Source organism: Acomys minous, assembly GCF_964271855.1.
Source record: "Acomys minous genome assembly, chromosome: 2".
In the NCBI taxonomy this organism is placed as follows: Eukaryota; Metazoa; Chordata; class Mammalia; order Rodentia; family Muridae; genus Acomys; species Acomys minous.
The window spans coordinates 21,743,261-21,765,274 of NC_140484.1; the positions used below are offsets into that span (position 1 = coordinate 21,743,261).

The following is a 22,014-nucleotide window of genomic DNA, read 5'->3' on the forward strand; positions in this document are numbered from 1 at the left end:
TGAAGCAATGTCAGCTTGCTGGAGAAGCCGTTGAGTGAGGGCAGGACCATAGTGCTTTTTTTTGGACATTGAGTTTCATCTCCAAAACAGGCTTGTTTGGCTAGTTCAGTAGGTTTCAACCTTCCTAACCAACTCTTTAGTACAGTTCCTCATATTGTGGCAACCACCAACCATAAAACTATCTGTTGCTACTTCACAACTGTAATTTTGGTGCTGTTATGAATCATAGTGTAAATATTTTTGGAAATAGAGGTTTGCCAAGGGAGGGGGGGGGTCACGATCCACAGGTGGAGGACCGCTGGGCTGGTGCACCATTTTTCTTCTTACAGGAGACAGAGGTCCCAACTGTGTTTCCCAGGTTAATCTCCAGTTCTTGGGCTGAAGTCCCCAGCCCGGACCAGCTTCCTTAGTCGCTAGGATCACAGGGACACACCATGGGTGCTCAAAAGAGATACTATTTCAATTCTTTTAGAATGATCTAATTAGACCTGCTCAAGTTGTGGAGACATGCACACTCTGTCCTCCGCACTTCCACTGTCATTGTTCCAGCTGGCCCCTGACAGTAGTCTTTCCTGCCTGGCTTCTGAATGCGATTGATTGCGCAACTTTTGGACTGGGGTTGCGTGTGATCTTCCCTTGTGGAATGTGTATTTCTGAGTACAGAGACTTCTAGGGACCTGTAGGTTAGTCCCTTCTTTTTAAAATTTAAAAAAAAAATTAAAAATAATTTAATCACATTACATCCCGATTGTTATCCCCTCACTCTTATCTTCCCATCCCCACACACCCTCCCTCTTCCGCCCTCTTCCCCTCCTTTAGACCTCTGACCGAAGGCGACTTTCTCCCCTACCATCTGACCACAGCCTATCAGGTCTCATCAGGATAGCCTGCATCCCCTTCTTCTGTGTGCTGGCTAGGCTGCCCTGCCAAGGGGAGGTGATCAAATTGCAGGCACCAGAGTTCATGTTAGAGACAGTTCCCGCTCTGCTCCCCCTCCCCCCCCCCACGTGGAGAATTAGGTGTCCATTGGCTACATCTGAACAGGGCGTCTTCTTAATTTAATTAAAAACAATTGTTTGTGTGTAGATGTTTTGCCTACCTAATTGTCTGTATACTATGTGTGTGCAGTGCCCTCAGAGGCCAGAAGAGGGTGTCAGAGCCCCTAGGACTGGAGTTACAGCTGGTTGTGAGCTACCACGTGGGTGCTGGGACTGGAACCTGAGTTTTCTGGAAGAGCAGCCAGTGCTTGGAACTGCTGAGCCATCTTGCAATCGTCCTCTTGGGCATTTTTTTCTTTTATTTATTTCTTTTTTCTCTTATTTATTTATTTATTTATTTATTTATTTATTTATTTATTTATTCATATTACATTTCAATTGTTATCCCATCCCTTCTATCCTCCCATTCCTCCCTCCCTCCCACTTTCACCCTATTCCCCTCCCCTATGACTGTGACCGAGGGGAACCTCCTCCCCCTGCATATGATCACTCCTGTTCTGGATCTTTAGCATCTCTGTGTATGTATCATTTAAACAATAAGCTTGCTGAAAACAATGGGACAGTTGACTTCCTTCTTCTTTACACTTTCACCAGTTTTCATTTCTGTCTTGTAAAGAAAGGTGTAATGCTCACCCACTAACCATCTTTGTTTGATGCTTGAGGTCAAGTGAAAGGGACAGTTAGTGAGCACCATCTGAGAAAAGGTCCCAAGGAAGTACAGGATACAAGGCAACACCATTGTATCTACTTAGTAAATATCTACAAGGACACACGTCACTTCCTCCTCTTTTCCCTGACTCTTTCCTGACTTCTGTCTATCTTGAAATAAAAATTCAACCTCAAGATGGTCATCATGGGTGTGAGCCTACAGTGCTCATCTGAATTTTGGAAATTCAGACTTTTCAGATAGAAATTAAGTCTAGAAGTAAGGCTGATTGGTTCAGCAAAGATGCCTATTTTGCATATAATATTTTAGGTATGCTGATATTACAGGAATTATATCCTGTAAATGTTTCAACTTGTGATGATAGTTTTTAATGTTCTTAGGAATGTAGAGCTAGGCTTGGGAGCATAGATCTACAGTTTCAGTACTGAAAAGGCTAAGGCAGGAGGGTTGCTGTGAATTCAAGATCAGCCAGGGGGTATCCAGAAAGACTTGTCTCAAAAAAAGTTCCGCCAATATAAAATGCTCGAGAGACTGGATATGTTGGCTCGCACCTTTGATCTTAGCACTTGGGACACTGAGGTAGGAGGATTGGAGTTCTAGACCAGACTAGGTTATTATCTTTAAAAAAAAAATTTATTTTTAGGCACCATCTTAAAAGCTGAGATGAAATGATAAGAGATATGTAGGTTTTCAAAAGCCTTGATACTTAAGCAAAAATAGTTTGAAGATACTTCCTGGAGGATCCTGCACCCATCATCTGTACAGGCTGGCAACTAAGCGCAGAACTCTTGCATGATGGGAGAGTGGAAGCACCTTGTGAGATGCTGCCATGACACATGCTAGGGCCTGGGCTCTCAGGGCTGTTGTTGCTACTGGATCCCAGGCCCTGAGTCCAGGCCCTGAACAACTATTATGGGGACTGGCAACCATGAAATCTGGCTCCAGAGTTAAGAGGCACAGAAATTAAGCAATGGCGGGGGGGGGGGGGGAGGGGGCATTCCACATGGGCACAGTTCACAAGTGAAACAAAGTTAGTGGGAGGAAAGAATCCATTGATCTCTGAATTAGAAATCCCCAAACCAAATGTATCAGCTAAAGGATCTCAATCTTCAAAACCCGGCTATGCAGCAAGCCACCTGAAAAGTCCAAATGTCATTCGTTTCTTACTCCCAAGCTCATGGCACCTTCCTAACCTGCTCAACCGGAGAGGCGTACCTTCTGTTTTAGGATGTCGACTGGCGTCTGATGGGCCTTGAGCTTCTTGTTTTTAAGAAGCACTTTCCTCCTAAGCTGGTCAGGTGATGGAAGCATTGGGTCATCTGAGAAATCAGTCTCGAATAAGAACTTAGCCACCAGCTTTTCTCCAAACACACTCTACAAAAGCATAACGGAACACACAGCGTCAACGCCTTCCACCTCTGCTGGACAAACACATTTGTATCTCCTAAATCTACTGGATAGCTCAGCCTCGTGGAATTGTTTTAGAAATCCCAGGAAAAGGAACTAAAGAAGAGATTGTTTATCCTCTTGGCAGTTTCCCGCTGGAAGGAAGGGATGTGCTCAGGGCAAGAGGGAAGACCTAGGTCAGTGTGTGGAGGGAACCAGCTGCGATGACTTAGGGAAATGTTCTCTCTAACGTATTAGAGGAAAGGAAGCAGAGATTTGGTGAGCAGCTGTGGTTTTGGGAAACAGCTACGGAGGCAGAAGCTTAGGAACCGTGGGACAGACAGAAGAGATGCGAAGCAACAGGGAGCATTGGCTGCAGCCATGGATGAAGACTAGATACCATGGACTTATGAGCACTGCTCTCCAAAGCAGAACGTCTCTCTTAAGGAGGCCATGGGTGGAGGGAAGACACAGGTTGGTAATTTAAGATAAAACTATGGCCATTTTTACTTCTAGTTATTTTTAAACAAACAACAACAAAAAGTATAGGCTATGGCAATATGAAAAGCCAAGTTTCGTTGGTATTCATATTGGAGGACTTTTTATATTAGTGCTCCCTTCTTGATAAGAATTACACTTCTATAATTGCTCCCCTTACTGGAGAAGGGGAGAGTCTTGTGGAATATCTGCTCCTTAATCTGTCTGCATTGCATTTCCCTTGAATAAGGAAGCTTCCTACTAACATGGAAATGTTCTGTACAGTCTAACTTGCTGACTTGGATCCCTCAGACAGCTTCAGCTTTTCAATGCACAACTGCCAGATGATACTTGGTATTCTACCTGGCAGTATCAGGAGTGTTGGAGAGCTGGTCTCATCTCCCAAGGTTTCCTGCAAAGGGCCAGGAGACCAAAAACAATACCTATATCCTTACAGATGAAAAGAGGGACCATCTCAGAAGAAGCCCAAGCTATCTGAGCAGCGTCATTTTTCAGGTCGGTAGAACCCTAACAGTACACATTTCATGGCTAAAGTCCACTGTGTGGTGGTCCACATCTGCCCCATACTCATAACAACTGAAAAGTAATAGTGTCTTAGATGAAGCTCACCTTGAAAATTTCTGCCATTTTTCGTTGTTGAGGCAATGAACAGTGGTTCTCAATGGATATGATGATCGGCAGGTCGGAGGTGATGAAGGCACTGCGATCAATGGCTTCCACCACTTCCTGTGAGACCCAAAACAGCTCATTAGAGTCAGGTGTCTGTCTGGTGTAGTCAGAAGGCTGGCACTCAGCCACAGCAGGTGTCTTAATTGTTGCATGCAGCAGTTTCTGGACAAAAGTAGGTTTTTATCTTCTCAAAAGTACAAGCATATCTCAAGATATGTGGGAGATTGACTCCAGGGCCTCTGCAGATAATGCAATCTATATGATGCTCGGACCTCACATAAAATGGCATAAAATTTACATATAATCTTCATATATCTATCTTCCCATGTACTTCAAATAATTTCTAGATACTTAGAATCCCCGGTGCAATGCAAACACATTGTTTCAAAACAACGACAAGAAAAATATCTCTACTCAAATTCACTATAGATACAGTGTCACTCCACTTTTGAACCTTTAGCTGTATGGTTGAGTCTGTGGACATAGAGCCCATGGCTAAGGAGGGCCAAATGTATTTGTAGTCTAAGAAAGACATTAGACATCAAACTATCCATATTGAGTCCTATTCCCATACTACAAGGAACAGCTATCACTATGCTAAACCAGAAAAAAAAATCAGTATATACTAAGAAAGAATACCATAAGTAAAAGATGTTGTTTTTGTTATAACATGCAATATAATGAAGCCCAAGGCATGTTGGAACAATTAATCCCGTATTTGGAGGGGAAAAAAGGTGCACACTTTATCTTTTAACATGTGTCTGTAAATATAGTTATTCACTAATATTCAGTGAAAGAATTTTATGAACAATAAATAAAAAATGAGTTGAAGAAAAACCGCAGTTTAGCTACTATCCTATACAATAATCATCTTCTTTCTCAGCCTGGCCATAGCTCATAGAAAAATGATGCTACATAGCTGACGCCCCTCTGAGTGAGGAGTAACTGCACAGCTAAACTAATAAACTATGTAGAATATAAAGTTATCCAATAATGTCAGTCTTCTGGGAAGTCAATCCTCCCAGGTGGAAATGATTCTCATTACTTTATAGTGGTAATTACTTAATTATCCCCTGACACATGAGATGTCCCTTTCTCAGTCAAGACAGCAGGACTAATGCTCTTTTAATTTCTCTAGGAAGAAAAGGTCCTTGCCTTTATCATTATATCATGTGACAATAAATAGCACCGATATCATTATGCTCCAACATGAGGTAGCAGTTGTTAAAATTTTAGTTGAATAGGGTCTACTAAGAGGCCTAGACCAAACGCTATGAAAGTGAACCTGTTCGGATACTCTGGAAGTCTTCCAGATCTAGCCCAAGAGCCTCTGACTTAAGATACAATTTGGTAAAGCAGGTACCTTAATTAAAGATAACGCCTTGAGGTTTGATGAGAGAAACATTACCTTGAAGGGGATCTTGGTCGTCAGTGTATGTCCATGATAGATGATGGGCATGCCATCATCTCCATCCCAGCAGTCCAGCTCTATGCTTCTGCATCCTTGCAGGAGGACCTGTGTGACCAACGAATGAATCCATCCCAGGTGAGCACCGGGAGGTAGAGCCTCAAACTGAACCAAGCACACACGTCACATCATTTGCATTTTATGGATAAAGGAGATGGGAATGAAATAAAATACAGATATTTGGCATTTTGGCCAAAGGTCAGAATTAATATGGGCTCAGGGACGGAGAGAACAAATCAAAGTAAGAAGAGTGTTTACTGGAAATGAAGATTTGGGAAGGTAAAGTGGGTGTAAAAAACATGTCATCTCTCTCTTTTTTCTTTTAAAACTATCATTCTTTGACATGGAACATCTTAATATTAGAGGTTACTTTCTCTGTGTTCTCCCAGACCCGATCCCCCAGTTTCATTACTCCCTATCTCTGCAACAGAATACCAGCTGCAGTCCACCCTCCTGGCTGCCCACCATCTATGGATATCACAAACAATCCGCTCCTAACTACCCTCCCCCCAACTGTTGTCTGTATCCTATGACCATCCTAACTCTAGCAGACACCCTCTGCTAAATCACAGGCCATGCCTGCCAGAAAACCAGGTAGGATGCCTGTAGATCTTTTCTTCCAACGGACAAAACTAAATGGAGAAATATAACACTTGTTACAAACCAAAAGGATCTAACATATATTTATAGAACATTTACCCCAAACACAAAGACTATACTGTTATGGAAGTTTTGGTTTCTTTAAAAACTCAGTCATGTTATGTAAACATGTTTTTGTTTTAATCTCAGGTGAGGGAGGATATGGGGGCTGCTCCAGTTCGCCCACAGCTGATAACACCCTCATGAGAAGGCACCTGATGTTTGTCAACAGGAAACTGTCTGGTGTGGAGGAGTGGTCTTTGCCAGCTGAAAAAAATATGAGAGCCCAGAGTGGAAGCAAGCCTAGGCCCATACAGTTTTAGAGCAGAATTCTACCAAGAAGAGCTAATGCCAATACTCCTAAAATTATTCCACAAAATAGAAAAAGAATAAAATAGATTTTATGAGGTCACAGTTACACTAATACCTAAACTGCATAAAGACTCAACAAATAAAAGAATTACAGGCCAATTTCCCTTATAAACATAGATGCAAAAATACTCAATAAAAAAGTTGCAAACCGAATCCAAGAACACATCAAAAAGATTATCCACCATGATCTAGTAGGCTTCATCCCAGAGATGCAGGGATGCAATATATGAACATATGTTAATATAATTCACCATAAATACAAACTGAAAGGAAAAAACCATGATCATTTCATTAGATGCAGAAAAGGCCTTTGACAAATACCAATATCCCTTTATAATAAAAGTTCTGGAGAGATTAGGGATATAAGGCACACATTTATCTAAATATAATAAAGGTAATTTATAGCAAACCTATAGCTGACATCAAAATAAAAGGAGAGAAATTCAAAGTAATTCACTAAAATCAGGAACAAGAGAAGGTTGTCCACTCTCTCCATATCTGTTCAATACATTACTTGAAGTTTTACCTAGAGCAATAAGACAACTCAGGAAGACCAAGGGATACAAATTGGAAAGGAAGAAGCAAAAAAAGTATCATTATTTTCAGATAATAGGATAGTACACATAAGTGACTCTAAACTTTCTACAGGGAACTCCTACAGCTGATAAACACTTTCAACAAAGTGGCTGGATACAAGATTAACTAAAAAACAAACCAGTAGCCCTCTTATATACAAATGACAAGTGGACTGAAAAAGAAATAATGGAAACAACACTTTTTACAGTATGCTCAAATAATATGAAATATCTTGAAGTAACTCTAATAATCAAGTGAAAGACTTGTATGATTAAAAACCTCAAGTCTATGGAGAAAGAAATTGAAGATGATATCAGAAGATGGGTAGATATCCCATGTGCATAGATTGATAGAATTAACATAGTATAAATGGCCATCCTACAATCCACAGATTCAGCACAAGCCCCATCAAAATTCCAACACAATTCTTTACAGATCTTGAAAGGACAGTTCTCAATTTCATATGGAAACAAACAAACAAAGCCTGAACTTGTGCTACAGAACTATAGTAATAAAAAAAACCCCACATAACACTGCAAAAAACTAGACATGTTGGTTAATTTAATTGACTTGAAGATGAAGACATAAATATATCTACTTTTGGACACCTGATTTTTTTTTTTATAAAGAAGACAGAAATACACACTGGGAAAAAAGACAGCACCTTCAACAAATGGTGCTAGTCAAACTGGATGGCTGCACGTAGAAGAACGCTCCACATTTATCGCCCTGCACAAAACTCAAGCCCAAGTGGAGCAAAGACCTCAACAGAAAACAAGATACATTGAACCTGATATAAGAGAAAGTGGGGGGATAGCTTTGAATGGATCGGCAGAGGAGACAACTTCCTGAACACAGTACCAATAGTGCAAGCACTAAGATCAACAGTTAATAAGTGGGACCTCATAAAACAGAAAAGTTTTTGTAAGCCAAAGGACACCATCATTCAGACAAACCAGCAGCAGCCTACAGAGCGGGAAAATATTTTTACCAACTCCATATCTGATAGAGGACTAATGTCCAAAATATTTTTAAAAATTCAAGAAACTAGACATCAAAAAAACCCAAATAATACGATTAAAATATGGGATATAGATGTAAATAGAGAATTTTCAATAGCAGAATATCAAATGGCTGAGCAGTACTTAGAGGAATGTTGGATATCCATAGACATCAGAGATATACAAATCAAAACTACTTTGAGATTCCATCTTACACCCATCAGAATGGCTAAGACAAAAAAAAAACTCATTTAAGTAACAGCTCATGCTGGTGAAGATGTGGGGCCAGTAGAGTACTCTTCCATTGTGGTGGGAGTGAGAACTTGTACAGCCACTGTGGAAATCAGGAAGTTGGGAATCAATCTACTTCAAGACCCATGTATCCAAAGAATGCTTCATCCTACCACGAGGACAATTGCTCAATTATATCCATTGTGTCTTTATTAATAATAGACAGAAACTTGGGTATACCCAAGATATGTTGCAGATGGACTGGTGGTGGGTGGGAGATCAAGTTGAGGGTGAAATGGAATTGGGTGGTAGAATTTGAGGAGTGATGGAGAAAATTTGGAGCACTTGGGGGGTTGCTATGGGAACGTCATGGAATGTGTGAGGTTGAGCCTAATGAGGACTCCTAGGAATAGGGGATACGGAGCCTCAACTGGCCATCTCTGTAGCCAGGCAAGGCTTCCAGTTGCAGGACTAGGTTGCAGTCAATTGACTTCTTGGTGAAGGGGGTCCTATGCAAAGCCCTAAACAACCCAGGCTGTTGCTAAGATAAAAGGATGCTCTCTGCAAACTGATGGTGGGGGGGGGGGGTCCATCGAGGAGGACGACACTCACACATTGAACATAGAGAAGACGAAATGGTGCCTACATGGAGCCCTCCCTGCCATGTTCTAGCCTCTTTGGTGTGGGAAGGTACTCTATAGGTTACTGAAAGAGAAACATGGATACTAACCCAGCCACAGAACCTCTGTCCTACAATCTGTCCTGCCTGTATAGGGTAATGGCACAGAACTTGCGGGAGTAGTCAACCAGTGTTTGATTTGACCTAAGGCCCACTCCACAAGAAGGAACCTACACTCAGTACTGCTTGGGTAACCAAAAACCAGAGACCAGATAGCCCAGAGACCTAGCGCAAAACCAAACACTACTGTTCTGAAGGAAAAAAAAATTCAATAAAATGATTCCTAATGATTTTCTGTTGTACTCATGGATCAGTGCCTTCTCCAGTCATTATCAGAGAGGCTTCCTCTGACAGCAGATGGGAAGAGATGCAGAGACCCACAGTCAGACATTATGTAGAGTGAAAGTGTAAGCTGGAGGTCTTTATCAAACCCTTCCCTTCTGAGCTCAAGGAGTCCTACAGAAGAGGAGGCAGGAAGATTGCAGGGAGGGTGCAGGACACCAGGTGAACATGACCCTCTAAATCAAATAAGCAAGGTGCGTATGAGCTCCCAGGGACTGAGGCAGCAAGCACATGGCCTATATGGGTCTGTACCAGGTCCTCTGTGTGTATGTTATAGCTATTAGCTTATTATTTCTATGTGACTCCTGGCTGTGAAAACAAGTGGATCTCTGACTCTTGTGGCTTCTCTTGGGACTCTTTTCCTCCTGGTAGGTTGCTGTGTCCAACCTTGATATGATAGGTTTTACCTCATCTTATTAGATTTTGCTTTGTCGTGTTTTATTGTTGTCTCTTAGAAGCCTGCTGTTTTCTAATGAGAGACAGACAGGGAGTAGATCTGGAGGGGGGTATCCGGGGGAAGCAGAGGGAGGAGAAGCTAATCAGGATATAGTGTATGAGAAAAAAAGAATCTATTTCAATAAAAGAAAAATGTAAAAAAATGAAATTAGCATAATCACAGAAAAAAAGGCTAGAGTACTCTGTCTAAGAAAATGTCAGGAGAGGTGAAGATGCTGAAGTAAAGCCTTGATCCCTTAATGAATTGACTACATATTTATATAAATCAGTATCCAATCAGGGTATAACCCCTCTACTAAGATCCAAATTCTGCAAGGAGGAAACATCTTTGCAATGAAAATGTAGCAAATGTAGAGTAAATGGTCTGTGAGTTCCCCTCTTGCCTAGGCAGAGAAATGATCACTCACACACTGCCCCCCTCCCAAGCTTCGACCCATTATCTCTCAGCCTCTCAGCAGTCTGCTGCAAGACCTGCCAGCGATGCGGATGAGATGGCACCTATTGGCTACCGTAGATTTGAGGCTGGAAGCAGTACTCTCTCAACACACTGCTCTGGACTGAAGAAGCTTTGTCACATCTGGTCGGAGCCATCTCATCTTCCCTGGCCTCATCTGTAGACGATTGTTAAAATTATCACATAATGAAAAGGTGACCCTAGGCAAGGAGTTGATTATCTGTGGTTGAGCTAATACAGTGTGACTTGAGAATACATGTAATTATTTCCACGTGACAATAATCCATTATTGGGATGTACTACTGGTCACTAGAGTTTCTTCAACAAAACATAGTAGAATGTGCTATTTAATATTTTTTTAATGCAAGATTCTAGGTAGAGTCTTCCTATTACATGGTATAGTTTGTGACCTATAATCCCAAGCCCATCAGCTTTGGTTGGCAGCCACTGTGCCTACGGGACATGGCCGCCACCTGGAGAGAGCTATTCAGTATGTTGCCTGCATCATGAGACTGCTTCCTCTCTAAGGTCAGCAACTGGTAATAGAGTTTTCAACATGAAAATGTTATAGGTCTTTGCTAAAGTCTACACAACCTGACATAAAAAAGGAAAGCCTGGGCTGGCCATTCCAGATGAGAAGGAGAAGAGGGCATTTTTGTTTTTGTTTCTTTTTTTTCTTTCCCTCTGCTCAGCAGTCGCCAAGGAAGAGCATAAGAGGATGAGAAATGAAGCAAAGGGACATGAACACGGCCTCACCACATGTGAGAGTCTGTGTGAGGACCTTTGTTGCCTTATTCAAAAGCAGAGGTAGCCATCACTACTTGGTGTAGAATAGAAATGGACATCAAAGCTCAAAAATGGTCCTTGATTGTTTTCCTTTGAGGAATGGACACACAACACATAGATATAGAGCTATGAATATGTGCATGTGTATATACATATAAAATAGTAGGGCAATTTGGAATTATAGACATAAAATATATTTCTAATAGAAGAATGGATTTTAAACTTCAAAAATTTAGATTCATTTATATGCTTCTTTGCTTGTTTAGTGTGCATGCACATATGAACGCATGCATTGTAGCTCAGAAGACAACTTGCAGGCGATGCTCATTTACCACCTGTGGGTTCAAGGTACCGAAGTCAGTCATCGGGTTTGATGGCGAGGGCCTTAACTAACAGAGCCATCTCATTGGATCACGTTTTGACTTTGGAGCTCCTTGTGGAAATAAACGGCCATGAAGCACATAAAAGACTGGACAGCATTCCCTTAGCAGGGGAACTGTGCAGGGGTGAAGCTCAGCGGAACTGTGCAGGGGTGAAGCTCCTGGTTGTGGCTCACTCGGCTTACTATAAGCCACGGTGGTCCATTGACAGAGTCCTACTTTGAAAACTCCTACTCTGAGGACACATTTTCACTTCATAATAAGGATTCCGTAGAACTCAGAGTTTAAAACACACATTCTGTGCTGAGCAAACTTTGCTGGCGGTGAAGGGGGAACTGTGTCATAATTTACCATGGACACTGGGCCAATCCGGAGAACAAAGGAATTTCCCTGCTGTGGTTACAACGTAGTTTGTTTTCAGACTTGCACCCACAAGCACAAAGCCACACACTTTACTTTCTCTGCACCTAACCTGGCTCTTTCCTGATCTCTGGTAGGAGTTCAGAAAATAGGCGGCAGAAGAGGATGCTTTAGTCAGCATAACAGAGAGAGACATGCAAATGCCTGAGAGCTGGCTGGTCAGGTCAAAGGATGCACTTTTCCCAGTCCAGAGAGCCCACTGTTTCCCAGAACATTCCCATGAATTTCAGGAGGAGGAAAGTGCCTCCAGCCTGTGCAGCTTTTTCTTTAGTTGGTTGCCATAGGGATGGATGGATTGACTAACAAACTGCAAAGCAAAACAAAACAAACAATGTTTTGGGATTAGCTCTGCAAGAAAGCTGCATGTCTGCTATGCTTTCCCACCACGATATATTGATTTACTTAGCATTTGGTGAAATGATTTGATAGCTTTCCCATGGGAAAATTTAATTTTAGTAGGAGTAGTGCCGACGAAAGATCTAAAAGCTATGGGTCTCAAACAAACCGCCCCCCCCTTTTTTCTTTGCTTACAATGAAGGGCAAGTATAGGTTGAAGGGAAAACAGACAAACAAGCAAACAAACAAAAAGGCAGAAATAAGCAAAGAAAACAACCATTGTGTGTGTAGCCTGCTTTCCCACACACATGATGGCTCTTCATATTTCACATCACAGTTTAGAAGCTCTTCAGAGGAATCTGGGGGGCAGGCTTTTGTGATTGGGGGGTCACGTGATAAGAACACATATGGATGCCACATTCAAGCAGCATTCTCTGTACCTGGCTGTAGAGCTCCACCGAGGACTCTCCCTTGAGCTGATGGCCTGTGAGGTAGGTATTGTGCGAGGATTCAATGTAATAGTAGGAGAGCGGCAGCTGCAGTTCCTTCTTGTTTTCCTGTGACTCGTCATTTTTGGAGGCAAAATTATCTTTGTCCATCAGAAACCTAGATGAAACACATTTTCTTAAGGCCGCGTAAGGGCACTGGGTACTCTTAAGGGACGTGCAAAGGTGATATAAAGAGTTACCTTGCAAACCCTTCAAATGACATTAGGCCCTGATGACACATGCTGATGCTAGGCTCAAATTTCTGCAAGGGATTTAAAAAAAAGTGTTTTTAGGCAAAGGAAACTAAGAAGGGGGAAATGACACATCGTTTTTTTTTTTTAAATAAAAAGGCTGTTATGTTTTCATTAGGAAATGTCTAAACTAAATATTTGAACTAATTTAGCTGTGTAGTGGCAAAGTGTGGTTTTTAGTCCAAAAGAAAATATTTATTATATGTGAGTTTATTATATCAAGCGTTATTTATTTAAAAGAAAAAAAATGGAGCAAGAGAAAAGCATAAGGCTGATGTATATGGAAACACAGCGCATCCATCCACTGAGGTGTGAGGAGGGTAGTAAAGACACCTACCTTCCAGCAGTGGGAGGTGGGATGAGATGATTCGCTTGCAGCGACCCCTCCAAGTACACACCCAGTCGGGTGTCACCGTGAACCCTCAGTTTTAGCATCTTTAGGCATTAAACCCAAAGGCTACCCAGCTACTCCACAGGCTCCCAATCAGGAGATTAAGCTAATTCTGCGGCATGTGACCCTGACACAGTCGAGTTTCGCTCTCTATGGCCTTCACGCTCTAAAGAGTTACCCCCTCTTGCCTGGGCTACTGAGATAGTTTCCACTGTCTCCCAGGCTCTGTCCCTCACCAGCACAGTACATTCCCAAATGGGCTCACAGTGACCTCTTCAAGCAGAAACCATGTGCCCTCCTGCCTAAAGTTCCCTAAAACACCCCATTTAACATGGACAGAAGTCAACCTCTGTCCGTCCTGTGGTCGAAAAGTCCTAGGTGGTCTGGTGCTTGGACATCTGCCTGACATCGGATGTGCCAGTCCATCCTGCCTGGCTCTGATCTCTTTAGCTTTCTGATGCTCCTCATAAACCCCCAGGCTCGTTCCTACCCCTGAGCTAGCTGCTTAGGCTTCTATGAGAATTCTCTTCCCTCAGAATTTCAAATGACTTACTCCTCAGAGCTCAACACAAGGGCTCCCTCTCCAGCGCAGCCTCCCGCTATCATACTGTTTTCTTACCCCACTCAATTTTAAAAAATAAGTCACTCTTGAGACTATATGTATTTGTTTATTGTTTGCCTCACACACCAGAATGTGAGCTGCACAGAAGAATGAAACTTTATCCAATATTATATTCCCAGCTCTTGGAACAGGGATTGCAGAGCAGGAACTAACAAATACATGATAACAGATTGAAAATGTGGACTTTTATATATGGGTTAGAACAGCGAGAAGGAACTGAGAACAGAGTCCTAGCAATTGGCACTGATTCAGAGATGCCTTAGAACCTATGGTAGGTATATGATAATTAACCTACTGGCTTGGCATGAAAAGAAACTCTATCTCTACCTCTGATATAAAGGCTCGGGGGAGAAGTTTAGATAGAGCAGAATGCTTAACATCAAACTGTTAGAGCCGCCAGAGGCATGCCATCTGTGATACCTGGATGATGCTGAGGATTTCATCATACGTGCAGTGTTCTCCTTGGCAATTCACCAGAAAGTCATTGAGCTGGAGTATACCAACCCCAAATATGCCCAGGGATGTGCTCTCAATGCCAGTGCCGTTGGTCACGATGCTGGCAGCAGCAATAGCGTCAGATATCTGCCTCTGGTTATCAGAAAGCTGCTGTTTACTCTTAATGAACAGCCCCAAGTCCGAGACATTTCGGGTCAGCAAATCTGAAACACAGCCACGCGCAGACCATGGATTATCCGGGAGCCTCTTTGACAGAGTTCATCTAGAGATAACGGTGTTACGGAGTCAGTGCCCATGCAAAGCTCTTTATCTGCCCATATAAGGTGCCAAACTCAGTGAGTATCCCTGGCTTCCCATGGTAGAGGGAAAACAGATGAATCAACGAATGAATAAATGAACCTGGAGGCTGGAAAGATGCTCAGCCTGGCCTCAAACTCACAGAGACTCACCTGCTGCTGCGTCATGAGTGATGGGGATTAAAGGTGTGTGCCACACATCTAGACCAAAATCAGATTGCATCTTTAAAAAAGTGATGTGTATGTGGGGGCTTGGGTTGGGTCTGTGCCTGTGAGTGCAGGTGTTCTTGGAGGCCAGGGGTGTCAGATCCCCCTAGGTCTAGAGCTACAGATGGTGTGAACCACCTGATGCGGGTGCTGGATACCGAACTCAGGTCCTATGGAAGGGCAGCAAATATCTGCAAATGCTGAGCCATCTCTCCAGCCCAGATTGATTTTTGGCTTTGTTTTGTTTTTGCTTATTTTATTTTTTAGAATAACTGCTTCTAAGCTTTTCTTTTGGTAGAGATAGAAGAAATATAGTCTTAATTTTTTTTTCTGCATCTTAAGCCTCTAATTATGAACATCTGTGTATAGATTTTGCACCAATACCGTTTTAAAATTCATTTTGGCAAATAAAGATAATAACTGCTGGATCCTATGTTAAGAGTATGTTTAGTTCAGCAAGAAGTCACCACAGTGCCATTCTACATTTATTTTTAATTTAATTTAATTTTTCTATTTTTCATTTTAACCAGAAGTATTCCCATTGCTCCCCATTCAGAGCAACTTGGTAGGGCTGGTGATTTCCCTTTCAGCTATTTGAGAAGACAAGGCGGCGATTGCCTATAGAGTAAAGCAGAGATTTACCATACAATCTAACACTCTCAGGTACTTAGCCAGAAGGCTACAAAACATACCACCACACCAAAGTATGCTCACAGATGTTGGTAGCAGCATATCTATACAATGGAATAATATTCAATTTAAAAATAAATTAGTCACTGAGTTGCCAAAAAAAAAAAAAATAGAGGCAATGTAAATGCCTATTGCCTAGTGAAAAAAGTCATCCTGAAAGGCTGCACGCTGTAGGATCCCAAGGATATCATATATCCTGGAAAAGACATAGTTAGGGAGATAGTAACGAAACTGGTGGCAGCCAGGGGGTCACATGGAAGGAGGGAAAGGTGAATAGATGGGACAGAGAAACTTTTCAGGACAGCAAAGCTGCTCTGCCTAATACAGCAGTGCATACGTGTCACTGTCTGTAGAACCCATGGAATGAATGTACAACTCTACGAAAACCCATGGACTCCAGCTGCCAATACATTCTTACAGCGATGGACTGTAACAGCGTACTTCCCTAAGACAGGGCATTACAAGCAGCAAAGTGTGCGTGGGCAGACCTGACCAGGTGTGCAGGGGGCCGGGGCTAGGGAATGCTATGATTTCTGCTCATTCCCCAGAAACCTACAATGGATCTATAAGGTAAATATAATGATCTAAAAAATGAAATTACTTGGTTAGTCTATAGGTATGCATGTTTTGAGATCTGTATGTTAGTCAATATTCATATGAGGACACCATAGGCTTATAAATAATTATGAAGCAAGTATATGAAAAAAGGACAGTGTTTGTGTTTGTGCGTGTGTGTGTGTGTTTTTTTTTTTTTTTTACTTATAGTTCTATCAAGAATTTAGGAGAAAAATGGTAGGTTTAAAGGTCATGGGTGACTAAAATAGTTAAGTAGGAAGCATTCTGGTTTAAAAAGGAAAAATATTCTAGATGTTCAGACAGGAGCTCTCTGCTGAGGTCACCAAAGAGCCTCGCCCCCCTTGACAAAGCACAGACAATCAGGGCACTTAACCTATAGGTAGATAAATACTGGTCTTTCTTTCTTTCTTTCTTTCTTTCTTTCTTTCTTTCTTTCTTTCTTTCTTTCTTTCTCGAGACAGGGTTTCTCTGTGTGGCCTTGACTGTCCTGGACTCGCATTGTAGACCGGGCTGGCCTCAAACTCACCTCTGTTTGGTGATGTGCCTGCCTCTGCCTCCCGAGTGTTGGGATTAAAGGCGTGGACCACTACGATTAGCGTGATGCTGGTGTTTCTTAATTAAGACATGTCCCATACCTTGTGGACACTTGGAAATGGCTGGGAAAAGTTAAACACCCAAGGTTTAACTAAGTGCCCGAAGAACCACCACGTGACAATGGACTTCCCACACCACCCGCCTACCTATCAACACCAAAAGATCTTAGAAACAATTCTCAGTGTTTTTTCAAGCTCTGGGGGGTTACAGGACACCATGAGTGACACGCTGAAAGTTTGTGTGACCGGATCTCCAACTTTGGTGTTTGGAGCGGAAGTTCTCAAAGGGAAATCGTAAAATGTTAAGCCAACCTAGGTCAGGCTGGAGGTCGCTGGCGTTTTCTTCGATTGTCAGGTTGGTGTACAGAGGGGCTGACTCCGCAGCAGAGCGGTTGCAGGGCACAGAGTAGATGTCAAAGACGTCCTTCAAGTCCTTGCGGCTCCTTACGCTGAGGGGGGAATGGAAAACACGTCCCGTTTAGAGCCGCCATCCAACTGTAGGCCTGAGAAAGAGTAAGGGGAAAGACTGGGTCCTACCTGAATGATTTGAACAGCTCAACAAATTCAACGAAACTCATGGTACTGTCTGACACCATGAAGTTCTGGAAGCCTTTCATTCCTCCTTTGACGCGCCCATGCCAGCTGCTGCTGCTCCAGGCACTGCAGAGAAACATGGCCGTCACTGGCAAATGCACACCCCGAGTCGCTCTGTCTCAACTGTCTCTGATGACAATATGAGCAAAAGTGGGAATGGCGCTATACCCTAGACTCTTTATTTCCCTTAATCAACATCATGTCAGAGCGAATAAGTATGCACTGGAACAGTGTTTCCGGTTTACTCAATTGAGAGAAAACACTGAGGTTCATATCCCTTCACTAATGAAACAGTTCTTTGAAAGCACAGATTGATGAGTAAGGGAAATTTCCTAAATTCAGGGTATCTGAGGAAAAGTCATGGTAAAAAAAAAAAAAAAAGAACATCCAAATTCCTTACTCATAATCTATGGGAAATAATTCATGTTCTTTTCTGTATTTTAAATTATGGAAACACATCTAGGAGGAAAGTTTGAAACACATAAATGTTTTTTAACCAGTTCTTCAATGAAAACAGGGAAGTGCTTTTATTATTAATGGAAAATGTGACTCAGAAAAATATTAAGACTGGAAGGAAGCCAGCCCCTGCCTTGGAGCCTATCTGCACCTGCCAAGGCTGCTTCTATTCCCCATAAAAATATCATCGCTCAGGCAAATATTCAGTCTAGCTGTTTCACCATACTTTTTATTTTCAATGTGGATTACTCAAAGAGTAGTAGAAGAAATGTTTTGACTACGGCTTTCAGTCAAATCAATTAACAGAGTATTTCTTTCTTTTTTGAGAAAGGCTTAGATTTGTTCCTCCAGGGCCATATTTCAAGTGTTAACATATAAGAAAGTACAAAGAACATAGAGTAACCAGGCTACTTTCGCTTTTGCTACCGATGTTCACTCGTGGAAAACTATTTGGTGTTAAGATCTGACAGTCCTCTCTCTGGATGGGAGAGCATCACAAACAGATGGATTTACAGTTGTGTGTTGTATGGGCAGCTTAGGGTCCAAGTTCAGGAAGACACGAATACTGCTTTATCATCGAAACACACTGCTTTTAAACAAGTGAATTTCCCGTCTTCCTCTTTTCCAATTCCACCCTTGGCTCCTGTCTTAAGACTGTCTCTCTGGCTCTAGAAAATTCTACACCTATTCTCTCCCTCTTTAGGTTTAGGGCTTAGTCTTGCTTTGTCCTTTAACAGGATCTAGGCTACTTCTGTTTTCCTTCTGTCCTAGAACTTGTTAGGAAGGACTGGCCCCTCCCCCTGGGACTGGGCCTTTGACTTTGGATCCAGCACATTAATTTCTTGTCCAGAAGATTTCCCTCCTTCATTCTGTTCTGCTTTTTCCTGCTCACAAGTGACTTAAGTTAAAGGAAAATACACTTAGTCCAGGCAAATCATCTATTTTATATATTCAGGATTCCACATAAACTGAAAATATAAAAGATTACAACTATTTTCCTTTTTTTCTCTCTTATTATAAATCTGAATTGACAGAAAAGTTGCGAGACTAACAAGGAGAGTCATCTAGACTTTGGCCCATGTTTTGCCAACCGTAGATTTGAACACACAATGATTAAAGTGCAACTTTGTCACTCAGTGTGAGGAAATTCTTCCCTTTAAAAGATGATTTACAACAGAGCTCTTATTAATGGCAAGTGGAAAGCAAATGAGAGTGACTTCATGGAGTGTGTCTGTATCTGTGTGCACATGTGTGGTGTGTATAGTAATGAACATTTCCAAAGCCAATGTCTGTCTGCTGAGACCCACTCTTCTGTGTACCATGAACAGCCCCTGCTTTACAGTGGTTCTGCCTGGCTCTTCCACATTTCTTTAGCTCTTGTGTACAGAGCAGCATTCCAGCCCCCTTTGGTGGGCTTTTCATTTTATTATTACTTCTGTTTCTAAGATGCAGATTTTTTTTGGAGACAAGGTCTTACTTGGCAGCTTGGGCAAGTCTAGAACTAACTATGTAGGCTAGACCAGCCTCCAATTCACAGAGAACCTCCGCCTCTGCCTTTCAACTGTTGAGATTAAAAGCATGTGATGCCACGGCCAGTCTATGGTCCTTATGCTGTCATTTGCAACAATCCCAGCTTCGGGTTGGATAAAGATGCCCAGCTTGCTGCAATACAGGAGAAGTAAATGGCAAACATACCTACTATCACATGTCAGAAACACAAGAGCTATATTTCACCTATCAGTAAGGCCTGGCAACTTACACTCAAGCTCATTTTCCTCTTACAGTGGTGCTATCTGCTAGCACCTGCTGCAGGGACACACGTGTTCCCTGTCTGCAGCGTTCAGCTCAGGAGCCATTAGCCACCTGTGGCCGGGATGCAATGAAAACGTGACCAAGGAACTGGTTTTCCAATTTAATTTACTTTTGAAAAGTTGAAGCTTGATGTTAAATGCCTACAGGTGGTTAGTGGCTAGTCAGAGAATCGTGGCTGACCTTGGAAGGGTTTGCTCTCTCAAACAATTAGAAAGGATTACAGCAATATGAGGACCTATGATTCAGGAAAGTCAGGATCATTTTCAATTAGGGGTGTTTTTGGTGTTCAGTTTAACTGTGAGTTGGAACTAGAGATGGGCTTTGCACAGAGAGCAAGGCACATGCCCTTCTGCACAGCTGGCGTGACGTGGAGGTTCCCTCTGTTTTATCATGTTAAGGCCCCACCTGGATGGACTCTTGTTTGAAGAAGACAGCACAGGGGAGGAGACTGGCCTGATGGGAGATGACATCCCGGTAGGCAAGTTGGGGGACCCGGCCGTGGTCAAAGAGTGGGCTCTTCTGGAATGGAGGGGGTTGGGAGGGTTAGTGATGACATTGGCCTCTGCGGGGATCAAAGGGGGGAAAAGAAGAAGAGGTGATGACTTAGCTTCTACTTTCCCTTAAAATATCATCAAAACAATGCACACAACTAATCTTTACGTAAGAAACATCCAAATACTTCGATGAATGGTCCAATTTGGTGGGTCGTCAGATGGCTACAAGCTAGCATCATACGGGAGCTTAGAAAGTACATAGAAGCCTAAGGCCTTGGCAAAGAATATATAAATAACTTGGTCATGGTTGTGGTCATGACATCCAGGCATATATTTAAAAGCACTAACATCCAGTCAGTTGTACCCCTATATAGCTAATATCGACCACCAATAATAATGGCATGTCAGTGAAGATTCTCTTTCAAGTAGAGTGTGCTTGTAGAAAGGCCCTTTAGGTTTCACATCTCATCGAGACAAAAAGTTTTCTTAAGAATTCCCACCAAAGGCTGGAGAGATGGCTCAGAAGTGAAGAGCACTTGCTGATCTTACAGGGGACCCCAGTTCTTTTTTCTAGCACCCACATGAGACAGCTCACAAACTGCCTGTAACTCCAGCTCCAGAAAGTTCTGATGCCCCTTTCTGGCCTCTGAAGGCACCCGCACAGGTGTGCGCACACATACAAATGTTTTTAAAGAGATGTTTTAAAAAAGAAGAACTCCTATAATATTGAATTAAAGCAACAGCATAAAGCCAAATCTGTATTTACCCCACAAAAGTAAAACAAAAAAGTTCAGACATGCGCATACTGCATTACCTGGATCTTCCTGCTCGTTAACGTCTTGAGGGTCAGAGCCGCTCCGGCTTCGACACTCTCGGTACATTTTGGCTTTTCGGGTCGCCATCTCATCGTCAGTCACCTCTCCACTCTCTCCCTGGGAACAGAAATCATATTCATGGCTTCTGCTCTGTACTGCACTGTACTGCTCTGTACTGCACTGTACTGCTCTGCACTGCATTGTACTGCGCTGTATTGCACTGTACTGCTCTGCACTGCACTGTACTGCACTGTATTGCTCTGCACTGCACTGTACTGCACTGTATTGCTCTGCACTGCACTGTACTGCACTGTATTGCTCTGCACTGCACTGTATTGCACTGTACTGCACTGTACTGCTCTGCACTGCACTGTACTGCGCTGTACTGCTCTGTACTGCTCTCCCCATGTGTTTTGTTCAGGCAGGTTTCGGCTTGCTAACCTACGTCCTTCTGTCTTGTCTCACCTGGTGAGACCAGTAAAGATCTACGTTAAGGCTGCCCAAGTGATCTCAAGTCATTTTATCTGGTGTGCTCTTCACTGTCAAGCAGTGTCTCCCCACCTCCAAGCAAAGGAGGCTGAAAAAGGGCACATATGCCCGGAATCTCTGGGGACAGACACAATAAGAAGAATGAAGTTCTAAGAACCGTCAGGAACCTTCTAGGAACAAAGAATAGGGCTGTTTTATATAGCTATGAGACAAATGCATCATGTCACAAGGAAAAATATACATTATACAGTCAATAATGCACAGTTCTACTGTATTTTAATTTGTTTCATATACAGCATTGTAGGCCTTCAATAATGTGATCTCTCTGCTTCCTTTTTGGTTGATCTTATTGAGACATGTCTTACTGTAGCCCAGGCTGGCTTTGAGCTTACTGCAATCCTCCTGCCTCGGCCTCTGACATGCTGG

The 22,014-nt window shown here is 42.5% G+C and overlaps 1 protein-coding gene across 4 annotated transcripts in view; it reads right to left on the reverse strand.

Annotated features, from left to right (window-relative positions):
- Positions 1-22,014, reverse strand: part of PLCE1 (phospholipase C epsilon 1) — a 284,075-nt gene that overhangs the window by 44,580 nt on the left and 217,481 nt on the right. For 3 of the 4 annotated variants that reach the window (XM_084754873.1, XM_084754875.1, XM_084754876.1), the window contains 10 exons: positions 21,099-21,216; positions 20,196-20,352; positions 17,466-17,588; positions 17,241-17,377; positions 14,531-14,769; positions 13,047-13,108; positions 12,799-12,964; positions 5,627-5,734; positions 4,159-4,275; positions 2,881-3,039 (listed from right to left, as the gene is read on the reverse strand). In XM_084754873.1, the coding sequence (XP_084610999.1) occupies positions 2,881-3,039; positions 4,159-4,275; positions 5,627-5,734; positions 12,799-12,964; positions 13,047-13,108; positions 14,531-14,769; positions 17,241-17,377; positions 17,466-17,588; positions 20,196-20,352; positions 21,099-21,216 (1,386 nt within the window). The remainder of the gene's footprint in view (positions 1-2,880; positions 3,040-4,158; positions 4,276-5,626; positions 5,735-12,798; positions 12,965-13,046; positions 13,109-14,530; positions 14,770-17,240; positions 17,378-17,465; positions 17,589-20,195; positions 20,353-21,098; positions 21,217-22,014) is intronic. The other variant, XM_084754874.1, reaches the window with a different exon arrangement.